This window comes from Setaria italica, chromosome VII, assembly GCF_000263155.2.
Source record: "Setaria italica strain Yugu1 chromosome VII, Setaria_italica_v2.0, whole genome shotgun sequence".
NCBI classification, from domain to species: Eukaryota; Viridiplantae; Streptophyta; class Magnoliopsida; order Poales; family Poaceae; genus Setaria; species Setaria italica.
In genome coordinates this window covers 19,492,908-19,509,784 of record NC_028456.1, presented here as the reverse complement: position 1 = coordinate 19,509,784, position 16,877 = coordinate 19,492,908, and the positions used below count along the sequence as shown (strand labels likewise).

At 47.6% G+C, this 16,877-nt stretch overlaps 3 protein-coding genes across 3 annotated transcripts; 2 read left to right on the top strand and 1 right to left on the bottom strand.

Moving 5' to 3' along the window:
- Positions 1–4,727: 4,727 nt before the first annotated feature.
- LOC101766849 (3-ketoacyl-CoA synthase 6) lies at positions 4,728–6,536 on the bottom strand. The gene has a single exon (XM_004975514.3). The coding sequence runs from the start codon at positions 6,347–6,349 to the stop codon at positions 4,961–4,963; it is 1,389 nt and encodes a 462-aa protein (XP_004975571.1). The 5' UTR covers positions 6,350–6,536; the 3' UTR covers positions 4,728–4,960.
- A 2,766-nt stretch (positions 6,537–9,302) lies between these two features.
- LOC101767262 (beta-fructofuranosidase, insoluble isoenzyme 2) lies at positions 9,303–12,619 on the top strand. Its single transcript, XM_004975515.2, has 5 exons — positions 9,303–9,492; positions 10,151–10,159; positions 10,743–12,009; positions 12,104–12,194; positions 12,282–12,619. Exons 1-5 carry the CDS (start codon positions 9,303–9,305, stop codon positions 12,465–12,467), a joined length of 1,743 nt encoding a protein of 580 aa, XP_004975572.1. The 3' UTR covers positions 12,468–12,619.
- Positions 12,620–15,978: 3,359 nt separating this feature from the next.
- LOC101767657 lies at positions 15,979–16,545 on the top strand. The gene has a single exon (XM_004975516.2). The coding sequence runs from the start codon at positions 15,979–15,981 to the stop codon at positions 16,408–16,410; it is 432 nt and encodes a 143-aa protein (XP_004975573.1). The 3' UTR covers positions 16,411–16,545.
- Positions 16,546–16,877: the final 332 nt, after the last annotated feature.

Below are 16,877 nucleotides of genomic sequence, written 5' to 3'. Positions count from 1 at the left end.
CCATCCAGATCCCCCGTCCATGGAATAGACGGATGGCGTGGCTCGCCGGCGGAGGGAGGGAGGCACAGGGCAGCATGGCTTGCACACTGAGGGAGGGGAAGGGCGGCGCAGCTCGCCTTACTAGTAGAGGGAGGAGAGGGTGGCGTGAGTCACCGGCGGAGGGAGGGAGGCGGAGGGTGCGGCCTGCGGACGGAGGGAGGGGGAGGGAGGCTCAGCTCGCCTCATCAGCGGAGGGAGGAGAGGGCAGCGCAAGTCACCGGTGGAGGGAGGGAGAGGGGAGAGCGAAGGCGCAGCTCACACAGGAGGAAGGGCGCGCGAGAGAGATGCGGGGAAGGGAAGAAGACAATACCAGCGAATACAGAGGGTTCGGGCTCAGCATTGAGGGTGAGGGGATGAAGGTGGGATGAATACAAGTTGGTATTGAGCTTCATTTCCAATTTCGAATTCCACGACATCCAAACAGCCGGCATTCGGAGGTGTCAATACAATTCCGAATTCCAAGCCTGAATATCTACATCCAAACGCAACCTTAAGTTTTTCTCCTATGATACTAGTAACAATAGATTCAACATTTTTGTCAAACTAAGCCAACATTTCAAAGAAACTGATTTAACACTATGAAAAATTAATTCAATATTTTTAGAAAAATGTTGAACTAGTACATTAACAATGTTGAAATGACATGTTAAGAATGTTGAACTAGTATATTGAAATGTTGAAGTGTAGAAATAAAATTTTTAAAATAACATATTGGATCCCAATTTATTCTATTAAATTCATATAACATAGTGGTTCAAACGAATTTTGAAACAAATTTACGGTTTAAGAGAAAATCGCATTTGAAGTTCAAAACTCGAAGAGATTCTCTTCCGCTTCCTCCAACCTGGTGCTAAACACCTGTCCATTGTACTCTCCACATCTGCGCCCACTTGCTCAGAAAACCTGATATGCACATGCACCCACCCACGATCTTAGTCGTTGCATGAATATCCAATTATGGAAGTTGGGGAAGAAAAAAATTTCAGAAGTTATATAGGATCTCCAGTTTCTCGTGGGTAATGAGGTGGCTGACAACACAGAGGCTGCCGCTGAGCTTGGGAAATCAAGTTCGACTTTCTTCCAAAAGTAATTGGACGTCATGCTTAATAGGTCCTACCCGTGGCACAAGGATGCAAAGCCACACTCAAGGAATGCTCCACCCTGAAAGAAAGAAGTCGCCACGCAAGCAACAAAGCACCAAACAAGAGGCCCCACTGTAAATACGAGCTCGATGACGACTGCACGGCTGTGACGATTGCAATAAACATGACTGGTGCGACAGGTAGCCTCCAAGTCAGGCCAACAAAGACTTGGCCAGCTCCTAGAGTGGGAAGTACACATCATAATCGGAGGCCCGAGTGCTTTCGAATGTTGCCCAAAGAAGAAGCTCCACAGCTGAGAGATCAACATGGTCTCCACCACCCTTGTCCAGTACCTCCACTAGTTAGAAATGGCTATAGTCTTTTCCTAGGCTGATTACTGGATCCACATACTCAACCTTTGGGCCTAGTGTCTGTAGAGTTCTTCTCACTAAGATCAACAGAGGCAATGGCCTCAACATCATCTTCACCAAGACCCTAGAGTGCATGCAGTACGACCTCACCAAATTGGTGCCCCGTGACCACCCTTCTTCGGTATCATCCCTATAAGGGATCATACTCGGTTAGGAGAGTCACACTCCATGTCACATTCAGGACACAAGACAACTACCGCATCGAGCACCTCACATTCGAGGTGGCCAACTTCAAGACGTCCTGCCACGCCATCTTCGGCAAGCCAATGCTCACCATGTTCTTGGTGATCCCTAACCACACCTACCTCATCCCAAAGATGCCAACTCCCAACGGAGTCCTCTTCTTGCATGGTGATGTGAAGACTTCTATGACTAAGACAATGAGGCAGACCAGGTGGCGGCTGCCCATGAGCTGTCTGCCAATAAAGCACTACTTGTGGACTCCAAGAAGGCACCCTCTAAGGGAGACCTTTCTCCCTTGTGTCGTAGTAGGGACGTTCTCTTGGTACAACTGTGACAGAGTAGATCAACATATGACATGAATAAAAAAATAGCTGCAGACAAACTGAAGACATGCTAGGAGAATATTTAATGATTATATATATTGCACACCATTACATTAATAATTGTTCTCTCCATTAGTGGTTTGAAGTTGTGGCTACGGGGGGCAAACAAGGTTGCATGTGGGGCAAGCGTCCAAACAAGCATCCCTTGTTGCATGGCAAATATGCTCCAGCTTTTGGATCTCACAGCAATGGCACATAAACTCCCCGTAGGGATACTTGAGACAGAAGTGCAATGTGACATTGATCTTAGCTACCAATGTGTTTTTTAGCACAAAAGCATTTGAATTTTTATTGGTTAGATTATTTTGGTAGGTTCTTGTATCCCTGACCTTAGAGAGTGCAAGACTACCTATTGGAATATAATTTTCATTAGTACATCAGTAGTTAATGCATGCATACACATATAAAGGTTGACATGAAGACAACATGATGATGTGTACTTACAAGGAAAAGGTAGGCACCCAAAAAGAAGTACTGACAAGATTGACGACAAAAACACAAGGTTGCCGCAATGGCTCCCTATGATGTATCTATATGTATTCTTCAATTGAACTATTAGAGGGAAACCATAGACTTCAGAGCAACTAAATGTGGTTTGAAGTTCTATGCTTCCTAGCACTCTGAAATATATAGAGGAAAATTCTTCCTTATGGAACATCTTGATCCATTTTGATTGTATAAAAAGATAGCATAATTGTATTTGAATTTAAGGAACTAGGAAATTCTTAATACATTCCCAACTTTTGAATGAGAATTGATGCAAGTAACTAGCCTAAATAGATACATAGTTGTATTTCTAAATTTATGGAATTAAAAATAATTAATGCATCTCAGTTTTGTATAATAAGATAATAGGTAGTAACTAACCTCTACCAAATTTGTGTGCCAGAATTTGAATCTATTGTTTTGGTTTTTTTATTAAGCTATATATTGTCACATCGAACAAGGTAGCAATCAATTAATGCATCCACAGGGATGACTCTATGGTTTCGAGGGCCTTGAGAAAATTAAAAACTATTGGACCTTCAGCCTAAATGTTTATTTTTCATTTGTAACACCAAAAAGGAGATAGTAGTGCTAATAAAATGTATTCTTGAGAAACAATATCGATACTACAAACTAAAATAGTGGCAAAATGAAATTAGTATGATTACCACAAATAAGAACCAAACATCATGACATACTCCATCTACAATAATGCTTTAGTGCTTCACAAAAAAAAAATCCTTCATGCATTTCTAGATGCAAAATCATTAAGGGCATTAGGAGAGTATAATGTCGGTTCAGTCTTATGGGTGGGTCCCATTGCAGACTAAGGTTGCCTCTACTATGCTTAAGACTAACATTAGCCCTTGAGGTAGGACCTACACCCAAATAAAAAAATTGCCCCACAAAAAATCGATGGTCGCCTTTCCTCTTCCCCCATCACGCATCGTATCCTCCGTGGTTTGTTGCGCTACCGTCACAGCAGTCCACAATGCCAACACCTACTTCAACACCTCTCCGTGCGAGTGCAGGAGCCTCCGACAGTGCCAGTTAGGATTCGGCCACGAGTGAGATGGGGGCAACCTCTGATGCGCCCGACATTTGATCCTGATCCGACCATGGGGATCCTCCAATTCGTCCACTGTGATTGAGTTCACTTGCCATTCTCGCTATCCGTGCCTAGAGCTCACTTCTACGTGCGAGGCCTGTGAGGCCAACGGAGCTCCTTTCTAAGTGTGAGGCATGTCCCTGCTGCATGTCTGCCTATGCATGGATAAGTCCCTCGCCGACGGCTTGCAGGAGAAGGGCACGCGCAGTGTAAGCAAGGACACGGTGGCTGCAGCATCTTGTGAGTAGAGGGTGGGTGCGCGCACCGCAGGTAGCAGCATTGTCGTCTTGCAGGTGGAGGGCTATACGCTGAGTGAGGGAAGAATATATTATTGGTTAGAGGAGTTCTTGATTGGTGAAAATCAGCTTCCTGCAGTAGATGGATCTCATGCTTCCAATCCCTTTAGTGCCCTAATTGATTGGTGTTTAGCCTAATGACGAGATTAGATTGATGCACGGGGCACCTTCCAATTCATATATATAGCACTGTGGAAGAGTCCTAGAAGGTTATGTGTTAGGTGTGCTTGCCGATCACAGCACCTGAGTCCTACTCACATATACGATGGTGGAAATATGTATGCGAAAAGGTTTGTTCTCTCGGTTGTTATGCCGAGATCACAAAATATCCAACACGGGCGGGCACCAGTAAGGATTTGACTCTTTAACAGCCATCAGCAGTAACATTTTTGTGTAAGAAGAACACCAGAGGCTTTGAGCCAGGTACAAGGGCCACTTTGGCCGAAAAACAAGAACACCGCGGAAGACAACTAATGGCGACACAACTGAAAAGGGTAGTGGATGTAGTATAAGGGGTGAACTATGCATCAATACTAAGGCAATTCTATAGTAAAAGGTTGCTTATGCATGGTGAGCGCCAACAGCTTACCACATACTGGGAGTGAAAGTATCAATTCCGGTTTGTCGTAAAGGGATTTTTTTTTTCTAAATACAAATCGTCGATAATGTCATTTTCCTTTCAACCCAGCAGTGGGTTAACCGGCAGTGAGGGCTCAGGGGACGGCAATAAAAACTCAGATTTATTTGTATAGTATTAGTAGTGTAACTAGATGATGGATGGAGTCCTCTGCTGAATCAACCCGTAGATGTTGGTTTTTATTTGGTTTGGTACACATTTATGCATGACACATACGTGCCCAATAGTGCTATGCGGCTAGGTAGTTGCACGCAAGCAGAGCACATGCACTTGTTGATCGGATGCATGCGTGATGATGCTCGAACACGACTACCTTCAAGTCCTTTTGAGAATTTTGGGAAGTTGCACAGGGTAGCGGTGGATGCAGCCGGCCCACGGCCCGTCGCCGGGCTCTGCCGCCGCCTTGATGCACTCCCACACGACGCTGCTGCAGTCTATACCGGGGCTGAAGGAGATCATGCACACCCGGTCACCCTTGCTCATCCGGCCCTTGGCCTCGATGTAGGCGAGCTCGTACAGCAGCGAGCTGCTCGCCATGTTCCCGAACCGGTGCAGCGTCATGTGCGACGCCTCCATGTCGCCGTCGGAGAGGCCGAGGCCGCGCTGGACCTCGTAGAGCACCCTGCGCCCGCCCGGGTGGATGCAGAAGTGCTGGAACACATTGTGGAAGGCCGGGCGGTAGCACCTCTCCTCCGCGCGCGCCTCGCCGCTCGAGAACCTGTGCCTGAGGAAGGAGAACGCGACCCGGAGGAGCACGGAAACGGGCAGGACGGCGGGGCCGAAGGCTATGATGTGGCTCTTGAGCGCGTTCGCGGCGACGACGGGCAGGTCCTTGGAGAGGTTGATGCCCGTGATCCCCTCGTCGTCCTCCTCCTGGAACGCGCACCGGTAGTCCCCGTCCTTCGCGGCGGTCAGCGTGCGGACGATGGGGCCGAGCCGGAAGCGGGCGCGCTCCGGCGAGTTGGACATGATTATGGCGGCGGCGCCCATGCGGAAGAGGACGTTGGGCACGAGCATCTCGCGCTTGGTTCCGGTGTAGAACATCGACGACAGGATCTCGGTGGCCACGATCAGGACATGGCTCCCCGGCGGCGCCACCTGCAGGAGGTTCTTGGCGAGGCCGACGCAGATGAGGGCCCCGCTGCAACCCATCCCGGACAGGTTCACGCTCCGCACTTCGGCGCGGAGCTTGTACCTGTTCACGATGACGTCGGCGAACTCCGGCGTCAGCGTGGTGAAGCTGCAGGTTACGATGAGCGTGTCGATGTCCCCGGGGTTCAGCGTGCTCCGGGCAAATGCCTTGTCGACGGCGGAGAAGATGACCAGCTCGGCTTCCTCGCGTGAGGCCTCGACGCCGCGCTCGGGGGGCATGTAACGGTAGGAATCCGGGACGCTGGTCTCCTCGCCGATTGCGGACCGCTCGTACAGCCGAACCATGAACTTGGTGCTCTCATCATCGACGAACCAGGTCATGAGGCGTCCGTGTTCCAGGGCCATCGCGAACGGGACCCTGTGGCGTGGCTCCCCCAGGAAGCAGCCGTAGTCCACGAGGTACACGTCCCGCGACCGGCAAACCCGCCACAGCATGACCACGCCGGCACCCAGGGTAAATGCCATTACGACGTGAAGTGGAGTGAGCAAGCCAACGAGTTCGCCATGGCTGACTAACACCCATGCTCTCTGAAGCGCAGCTACGACCGCCATGGCGAACTGGAAGGAGCATCTAAGGGCCAGTCTCGGTGGTGTGCAGTGTGCACCACGGTCCACGGTATTCTATGCACGACTCTATGCCTCAAGTACACGAGGATTATACCATTGGCTTTCCCTTTAAATAGCCCTTGCTCAGTACACAACCATGCAACAAGCCAGCAGTGTCCCATAAGATTGCATAGCTGTGTGGGCAGGGACAGGTTTCGTCGAGAGTTGATATGTCGTACTCCTAGCACATGGGGAGGCTGTCGGCATATATAAATTGAAGGGACAAACGAGTAGTTGAGAGTTAGCAACGTTCAACCGTATCAATGGAGTATACCGTATACTCCCTTTTTTCTAATTAACTTATCAAGTCAGCAAAACTAATAATATGATATAGTATTTAATGCCTATAAAATCCCGTGACACTACGCCAGAAACGATTTGTGCTGGTACGTCGAAATTAGCATGCTGGTGGACGGAATTGGCACCCGCCTACACAAAAATAACCGGGGCCACCGAGCTAGTGCCCGCCAACACAGATCTGTGCTGGCGGGTGACCTAAGCACCCGTTAGCACAAATGCCGCCCAGATAAAGCCGCGAACAACTTCTTGCCCAGCCAACCTTCCATTTGGAGCTTGCTCGAGAGGAGCTCGGGAAAAGCTCCAAAAATACCAAATCTAAGGGGAAAGTTTTACTCTTATTTTCTTTGGAGGAGGTGGCTATAAAAGATAAGTTTGTGCCATTCCAACCTTCTTTTTCAACTTCTATCCATCATTTCTAGCTTCATTAGGTTGTCATCTAGATCTAGATCTAGACCTAGAAGAGGGAGGGTGGAAGAGAGAGAGAAAATAACTAGAGATGGATTATTTTTTAAATAAAATTCTATGGTCATATTATAACCATTACAATGCTATGTTTATCATTTTAATGTAATATAGAATTGAGTTTGTTATTAATTATTACATCCATAGTTTTAATTAATGAGTTTGATTGAATTTAATGTATAATTGAGTTTGATTTTTTTCCTTCTACTTATTAATGTACACTCATTAGGTTTTTGTTTTGATTTTACTAAATTAGCTATGCCACAAATTAAAGTATTAGGGATGTTGTTCGTTTGTTGACGATTGCTTCTACTCCCGACAGTCACCTCGGGGAGGTTGTTGGTTTGTTTTGTTTTTCGATGTTTCAGAGTGCACATTCAAGTGCACAAACTATCCCCGACAGTCACCATGCATTTTTGTATGAGGTTGATCTTAGCAGGACTTAAGACCCCCATTTTCACCACACTATGGGTACCCTAAGGATAGTTTCAAGACAAATGTTATCCAAGACATCATTCTCAATATTGCACATAGCCAAGCCATTCAATGTTTCATGCAATGTAGTCGACCCCAAATAGTTTTTCAGTAGTTTCAATTTCAAGAAACTTCTTGCACCCGATGCTACAATCACAGGTAGTTAAGGGGATCCGATAGGCAATAGAGACATTTGAAGAGCAATCTGCGGATGCAAGAAACTGAAGAATCTCATGTGCCAACATCAGACCACCTGACAAAGCTACTTGCAATAATTTCGATTTCAGACAAAAAAAGAAACATATAGATCAACATCAAACAAGCTATCATGAGAAAAAAAAGCATCTGCAAAAGTAGTACAACTTTTCCACATATCATTATAATCCAAGGATTTAAATTTTTTAAGTTAATAAGAAACCAAACAGCTTTTCAAATGTCTTCAAGTACTCAAATTGACTATCCAGTGAAGCAATTGTAGCATAACTGATTATTAGAAAGTAATATCATCCAGTTAATTCTTTTTCCAAAAAATAGAGTAGTCGTGTGCAGCTGGCCTAACGCATGGTACGTTGCATCCTTATAAGAATTCAACCATCAAGATCATAAAGAATCTCACTGTCTCTCTCAACCCTACTATTTGGAGATTACTGAGGGAGGGAGAGAGAGAGAGCATGATTAGGGGTGAAATCCAGAGATCCAGATAGCCCAATTTATTATTAGTTAGAATCCATATATTTATAACTATATCCCATATCTAGATACTTATAATCCTACAAAGAATGCATTTGTAGCCTTTTTAGCCAACTGGATTTAATTGGATGTGCATTTAATTGCCCTAGGTCATGTTTGGATCTCACAGAGATTGTAGAAATCAGCTTAAAGAATCCCTTATGAAATCCAAACACCCAGATTCTTTCGAGGACTATAAGAATCCAACCACCAGGATTAGAAGAATCCCACTATCTCCCTGAACCCTATTATTTGGAGAGAGATCAGTAAGAGAGAAAGGGATTGACATAGTTTATTAGGGGCAAAATCCAAGGACCCAAACAACCAAATTTATTATTAGTCAGAATCCATATCCTTATAACTATATCTACTATCCAGATTCTTACAATTCCCGTGGGATCCAAAACCACCCTTTTTTTGTTTCCAAGCTGCATTTACATTCATTTGCTCGATTTTTTCCAAGATACGTAAATTTAATTTTCTTTGACTTTTTTCCTTTCCAAGATTTGGATCATTAAGGTGCATACGGCATGTTTAATTAATTAATATCTTTAATATATTTTTTTGAGACGGAGGTAGTAGTGTGGATGGATAGCTAGATAGACCGGCCTTCTTTTGAAAAAAAATAGATATACTCCGAAGATTATTTTTAATTTCGACATGATACTTCTGAAGTCAACCCACATATTTCTTTTCTTCTCCTATATCATATTGAAAGGGCAAAACTGTTTAAAAAACCAGAGATTTCTTGTGTTGGGGATTCGCTGCCGGCCGGCTGTTGCTGCTAGAGTCAACCCACAGATTTCTGACATGTCAGCGCAGGCGCAGCGCTCCGGCCTGCGGCGGCACAGTATAAAGAGCACCCCCTGTCGCCCGCTTCTCGCATCCTTCCCCTCCTGTTCTTGCTCCCCCTCTCTGTTGTTGAGTAAGGGAAATGGGAGCTCTTGTGATAAGGGTTGCTTGCGCGTGGTTGCTTTTGTTGCAGCTCACCGGAGCGTCCCATGTCGTCTACAACTACAAGGAGCTTGAGACGGAGGCGGCCACGGCGAACGTGCCGCCGTCCATCGTCGACCCCCTCCTGAGAACCGGGTACCACTTCCAGCCCCCCAAGAACTGGATCAATGGTAACGTAAACCTTCTGACCTGACCTTGAATATCGCGGTAGAACGTGCAGGTTTTGAATTTTGCCGGCCGACGACTGTATATAGGGCACTCTGCTCGCTCAAGGAGAGACCCGACAGACAGAAGTTTCCAATTGCAATCATACAAGCTAAATCACAATTCACACAGACTAACCAACCAGCAAAAAAAATTTAGGGTGATGTGTTAAACATCTCCTGAAAGAAGAGGCTAAATAAGCTTGAACATTTATTGCTATTCCTACGACAGAGAACATTGATATGACTGACAGCCCAGTCATTCTTGTCAAATCAAAAAATCACGATCTGCATGCTTAACGGCTCAACACAGCAACTCAACTCTGTGTCTACAATTTTCTTGCTACGAAAAATTAGTATGTTAGTAGTAGAGTTGAGAGTCAGCCAGTGCTATGACCCTACCATGCTCCGGGCTGTAATCTGGCAGCAACCAACATGGACTGAAAAAGTTTCAGAAGTCGTTTCGCTGAAGCTCAAAGGTCCCAGTGAACAGAAAATTGCACCATTTTTACTGATTTATTTAGTAACAACAATTGTTGCCAATGTTTGACTCTAACTCCATTTTCTAATCTTTTACGGTGGGCTGCTCTCTGATTGCATCGGCGGCGTATCTTTGCAACTTCAGATCCCAACGGTACGTCATTTTATTTCCCAGCCCTTATTATTCCTGTTTTTTATAGTATGCATCTGCTGGATTTCTGTATATGCCAAATACTCCCTCCCTTTTTATTTATAAGGCGCACACGTATATCAAGATTCAAACTTTGCAATTTTTTACCAATAGTTTGACTATTAATTTTTTATTTTTATAATGTAAACTTTATATGGTTGGATTTGTAATTAAATATAATCTATAATAATCGTTAGTTTATAACCATAAATAATATAATGTAAGATAAATAAATGATCAAAGTGTTATTTAGAAGATCATGTCAAGTTATACTATGCAACTGTCAACTTCATTCATGACGATTATTACAGAACATGTAACATGCAAATGGGAGACACTTTGCTCTCTCTCGTCTCTCCTATTGCTAGATGAACAAATTTAAGTTTCCTCCACAAGAACGAACACCATGCATAATTTAGTTCCATCTCAATTGATGTTCTAATATAGGTGGAAAGAAATAACTTCCGGGTTCAAAAACAAAAGAAAGAAATAACTTAACTTTGGGCTTTGCAAATTAAAATTTTCGATTTGCTGAATGAATCCGCAGCGCCCATGTACTACAACGGCTGGTACCATTTCTTCTACCAGTACAACCCCAAGGGCGCCGTGTGGGAGAACATCGTGTGGGCGCACTCGGTGTCGCGAGATCTCATCAACTGGGAGGCCCTAGAGACGGCGATCGAGCCCAGCATCCCGGGCGACAAGTACGGCTGCTGGTCAGGCTCGGCTACCACGCTGCCCTGCGGCACGCCGGTGATCATGTACACGGGCATCAACCGCCCGGACGTCAGCTACCAGGTCCAGAACATCGCCTTCCCGAAGAACAAGTCAGACCCGATGCTCCGGGAGTGGGTGAAGCCCGGGCACAACCCCATCATCGTGCCCGAGGCCGACATCAACGCGACGCAGTTCCGGGACCCGACCACCGCGTGGCTCTCCGGCGGCCAGTGGCGGCTGCTCATCGGCAGCGCGGCCGAGGGCGGCTCCCGGGGCGTGGCGTACGTGTACCGGAGCCGCGACTTCAGGCGGTGGAGGCGGGTGGAGCGGCCATTGCACTCGGCGGCGACGGGGATGTGGGAGTGCCCGGACTTCTACCCGGTCGAGGCGGGCTACGCCGACGGGCTCGAGGCCTCCGCGTCCGGGCCGAAGGTGAAGTACGTGCTGAAGAACAGCCTCGACCTGCGGCGCTACGACTACTACACCGTCGGCACGTACGACGAGAAGGCCGAGCGGTACGTGCCGGACGACGCCGCCGGCGACGAGCACCACCTGCGATACGACTACGGCAACTTCTACGCGTCCAAGACGTTCTACGACCCGGCGAAGAAGCGCCGGGTGCTCTGGGGATGGGCCAACGAGTCCGACACCCGCACCCACGATGTCGCCAAGGGGTGGGCTGGAATCCAGGCGATTCCAAGGAAGGTTTGGCTCGACTTCAGCGGGAAGCAGGTGTTGCAGTGGCCGATCGAGGAGGTCGAGGCCCTCCGGCACCAGCCAGTCACTCTCAAGGACAAGGTGATCAAGCCAGGGAAACACGTCGAGGTGACGGGGCTACAGACAGCACAGGCTGACGTGGAGGTGAGCTTCGCGTTGTCGAGCCTGGAGGGGGCCGAGACGCTGGACCCGGCGCTCGCCCACGACGCCGAGAGGCTGTGCGGCGTCAAGGGCGCCGACGTGCAGGGCGGCATCGGGCCGTTCGGGCTGTGGGTGCTCGCGTCCGCCGACATGCAGGAGAGGACCGCGGTGTTCTTCAGGGTGTTCAAGGCCGCCGGCAAAGACAAGCCCGTCGTGCTCATGTGCACCGACCCAACCAAGTGAGTGAGAGCACGCAGGTGCCTTTGCTACAGTAGTCACGCACTGAACCTGAACTACACTGACATTTTAATTCCCTCTGTCTCTTCCGGACAGGTCGTCTCTCAATCCAGACCTGTACCTGCCGACATTTGCAGGTTTTGTAGATACAGAACTTCCAGACGGCAAGATATCTCTGAGAACCTTGGTAATTAAGCATACAATTCGCCGATGACAAGCTTGGTAATTCTTTAAATTTTCCTTAGTTGTTTTCATGTTAATCTTGCGTGTGCAGATCGACCGATCCGTTGTTGAGAGCTTTGGAGCCGGGGGCAAGACGTGCATCCTCTCGAGGGTCTACCCGTCGCTCGCCATCGACAAGAACGCCCACCTCTACGTGTTCAACAACGGCAAGGCGGACGTCAAGGTGTCGCTTCTGACGGCGTGGCAGATGAAGAAGCCACTCATGAACGGCGCCTGAAAATCTGAGAGGAAATATGCCGCATTGACTAGTAGGAATCAATAATCTTGAAAGGAGGTGCCTGCTAGTCATATGCATGAACGCGAACTAACGATGTATGATGCCTACATAAAGGGCCTATACAATTGCAGTGCATTTTTGCTGATTTGGCCTTATAACATTAGCTTTTAGTCTTACCGCTGCATGTTTACTTTGTTTTGGAAATTAACTGCCATACATCCCATTTATCGTGGCTAGGACTCTCCTTACATCCACATTTTGAGCAGTAATATGTACACAGAAGGAATATAAGCCCTTCCCTTCACGGAAAGGAGGGAGTGGTCTCATTTTTCCAAAGCAGAATATAACTAGTTTGGGCTTTCATCTTGAAGGCTCTTGCTATTCCTGTTCTGCGTGACCGAGTTTTGCGCCAACATTTGCCTCCCATCTCGTCTACATGGTGAACAGAGATGATTTTCTACAAAGTTTTCTAAAAAGAATTAGAGAAAAGTATTTTTTAAAAAATCTTTCAGGAAAAAGGTAAGTTGCAGAGAGAAAATCTTTCCAAAAACAGTAGGTAAAAGAGATTATCAGCTGGTTCCTCTTTCAGTGGCGTAGTGTCCGGGCAGGGGAAGTGGCTCGAAGATGATGAGCATAGGCGGAACATGGGCGCGGAGTAGACTGCGGTCGCGAGCGGGGTGGAGGCGGTGCAGCATACGGCGCGGTTAGCAATGGGGACGGGAGGCGGAGCGCTCATTTTTTTTCTCTTTTTTTGTCCGTATTTGTTTTTTCTCATGAAAAGATGATGCAATGGAAAAGTTATGTATATAACTTTTATGTTTTTTATAAGTTTTTTCTTATTTTGCATAATTATTTCTTTTTTATAAGTTTTGCTTTCTTTTGCATAAGTTATGTATATAACTTTTTTATTTTTTATAAGTTTTGCTTCTTTTACATAAGTTATATATATATAACTTTTTTCTTTTTATATAAATTTGCTCTTTTGCATAAGTTATATATATAAAAAAAATTTATACAAGCTTTTGCAAAAGTTATATCAATAATTTCTTTCGCAAAATTTCTTTTGGCACAACATTTTCCCTTGAAATTTGTTTTGCAATATTTTTTTGGAAAAATTAATTATGTAAGAGTAATGGAAGAAGGGGTCTTCTTGTTTCCGGGAGGTGCGCATAAGTGCACCGAGCACGCAGGTCGGAACTGGAATAGTAACACCGCACACACGATGCGGTTTCCGAGAGGGAATGAGGCAGCAAAATAATATTCTATAAAAGGCAACCGTGGTCTAGTCGGGAATTGATGGCCGGGAACATTCCCGGCGCGCACTAATTAGCATCACCAGCTAAGATCCAACCTCCTTTTTAATTTCTGACTTTTGCACCATCAAATAAATCCCCTAAACAAAATCTGCAAATCATTGAGCTAATTGTTGATCGAGATTATGATATTTGACTAACCTTGCAATATGTGTATGCCTAAAGGAGTAGAGATGATGGGAGTATGACTTGAAAGGCTTCGTAACTTTGTTCGGCGCTTAAAAAACGTCCCTGGACTTTGTAAGGCAACCCTCTATTCCCGTGCCTTTCGCTCACAATGCATTTTGAGGTTAGAGGGTAGAGATTTATTTATAGACTCCACTTTCAGGTGTTACAAATATCCTACCCATGTTCCGGAAAATCCATGTGACTCCTGAACCATATCACCAACCACGAACGATCAGACATGTCAGTTTGTTGAGTCTAAAATATATAACCGTCCCTAGCACACATGTGTGAATCATGTGCCATGATCAATTGTGTATATGAGATCAATTCCAATATGATCATGCAAAACAAACCCATCTCTTCCGTCGTGCTGTACCGGGTCAAACATGTACGTACATAAGAAATATTCCAGTTGAGTGGATCTTAATTAATTGCACCTCGAGTATCACTTACTTGAGTTAAATTCCACATCAATTATTCCCTATCACAGGTATCCAAATAATTCCACATTGAGTTGAACAATAATCACATTATATAAATAATGTTGAAAGCCATATAAAAACCCAACAAATCTCTCTCGTTTCTACCATCAACGAATTTGGAAGGATGGCCCAGCCCAGTTGTTGCTGGTGGCTAAACACAGTACGAACTTGCATTGTGCAGCTTCCTGCTGTGCTATCCTTCCGTTGGGTTAGCGTCGCACAACAATCAGCTGCATCACGCCAATGGAGATGGTCAGATGGAGCACTCCATTTGTGTGCCATGTCAGTAAGCCACCTAGCCAACCTATTGTTAAAATGATTTGGTGGCTAAAGCACGCTGCTAAAGGCGCTGCCACTTTGCATCCGCGAAAAGGGAAAAGAAAAGCCGGAAAGGCACTTCCAACGACGGAATCGACACCATCGGCTGGACCTGTCGCGCCGCGCCGTTCGCTGTCCTTCGCACTGCGCTGATCCCAGTTTCGGGCAAGAGTTGTAGCCTTCGACTCGCCGACCGTGTCCGTTCCTTTTTCGAGAAAAGCTCTACCTCCCACTAGGTACGTTTTCCAGCGTCACATCGTTCCCTCTACTTTCTCTGTGGCAGCACTTGACTTGGCATGCGTGGTAGGCGATCACCGGCCATGGGAAGCGAGGGGAAATGCTTCGCGCACAACGCTGCAAGAATACTACTTTCCCCCCGTAGCTTCTCTATAAAAGGCTAACCGTTTTCAGTACACATTTGAATAACCGTGGGGAAATGAGTTTGTGGAGGATTACATTATTGATGATTTGATCACAGTTCGGAGTGATAGCAGTGCCCGGTTCTCAATACGTAGTGTCATCATGAGGCGGCAAGCTAGTACTCCGTACATGGCATCAAGCATGGTGCGGCCTGCTGAATTGTCTCCACCTGGACCGCCAGTGCCATCTCAAGGGCCTCCGCAATTCTAAATTCCCAACTGTATCTTCTGTGCTGCGGATTTCAAATTGTCGCAAAAGTTTTCGGACTGTTAACTCTGCCAAAGTTAACACCAACTAGGTGGCCTTTTGGTTGTGACGGCAGAAAGGGCCGGACTCTATGATCTGGCCCATTTATATTGGGCCATGCCGAAGACTGACCTGGGCCAATAACACCATCTTTTTCCTTTTTTTTCTTTTTTTTTGGGGGGGTTCGTATAGCTGACACTGTCAGTGAAACTGCAACCATGAGGCTACACATCGTTCAGACTTCAGACTCAGCAGAGCACAGCTGGATCACCCACGAGAGAGAGGAGGAGCACGTACGCATGAGATCATGCATCATCATATATGGCTCGCCCGCACCGCAGGTCCGCAGCCGCGCATGCACCCACCACGTACCCTCCGCGCGCGACGCCCGTCAGTCCGTCCGTCGACCCCCATGGCGCTCCCGCCGCTACTTATCCCTCGCCGCGCCACGACACGCCCCCGCCCTGCCCCTCCTACCCCTCCATTGCTCCTCGGCCTCCTCACCGAAGCGCTCGGCGCCGAGGGCTTCCGCTCCGACGACGCCGCCGCCTCCGCCACCCCCACATGGCGGACGACGCCGTCGCCGGAGCGGCCGGTCACTGCGCGCGGCCGGCGCCCCCGCCGCCGTCGTCCAGGAGGCAGCAGCACCTCGACGACGGCGACGACGACGCCGGCCGCGGCGGCAGCGACGTCGGGCACCGCCAGCACGACGTGATCATGCTGCGGCGGACGAGGAGCGGGCGGGCGTTCCCGCCGCCGATCTCCGTGATCGGCAAGGGCGGGCGGCCGTGGCTCAGCCTCCGGGCGCACCGCGAGGGCGGGCGCCTCGTGCTGCGGGAGATGCGCCTGCCGTCGCAGGAGCTGCTGCAGCCCTGCAAGGAGGACGGCAGGTTCAAGCTCCTCATCCACCCGGAGGCCGGCGGCCGGGCGGCGGCGGCGGCACCGCAGGAGCGGCACGGGAAGGAGAAGAGTGCTCTTGATCAGCTCACCAGATGATCTGCCGCCACGTCATGGTCGGTTAAAAAATCGGGTAGATCTCCCTGTTTAGTTGCTGAGAGCGCTCGGGTTCTTGCTTTTGCTTCCTGCAACCATTGTCCACAATCTTTGCCTTCCGGCAAGTTAATACATGGTCGGAACATTGAGGCATTTCTTGTGTTGTCCAACGCGTTCAGCACTTGGCGTTGTTGCATGCTGTCTTATACGATTCGATCTGCTGCGTTGCATTGCATGGGAATGCTGCACAGCCGAACGCTCAATTAGATCGGCAACAATCACGAAAGAAGGTTGCTATTTAACACACTCGTGATCAGGCATTTTTCAGGTGACGCTCATCAGTCTTCAACATGCGGACAAATTCTCTCACGTCACTCTCCTGTCCCCTCCATTTGCAGCGACATCCCTACTATTGGATCATATCCTCCATCTTGGCCGGTCCATCCGGCCATCTCTCTTGCCACCCACAG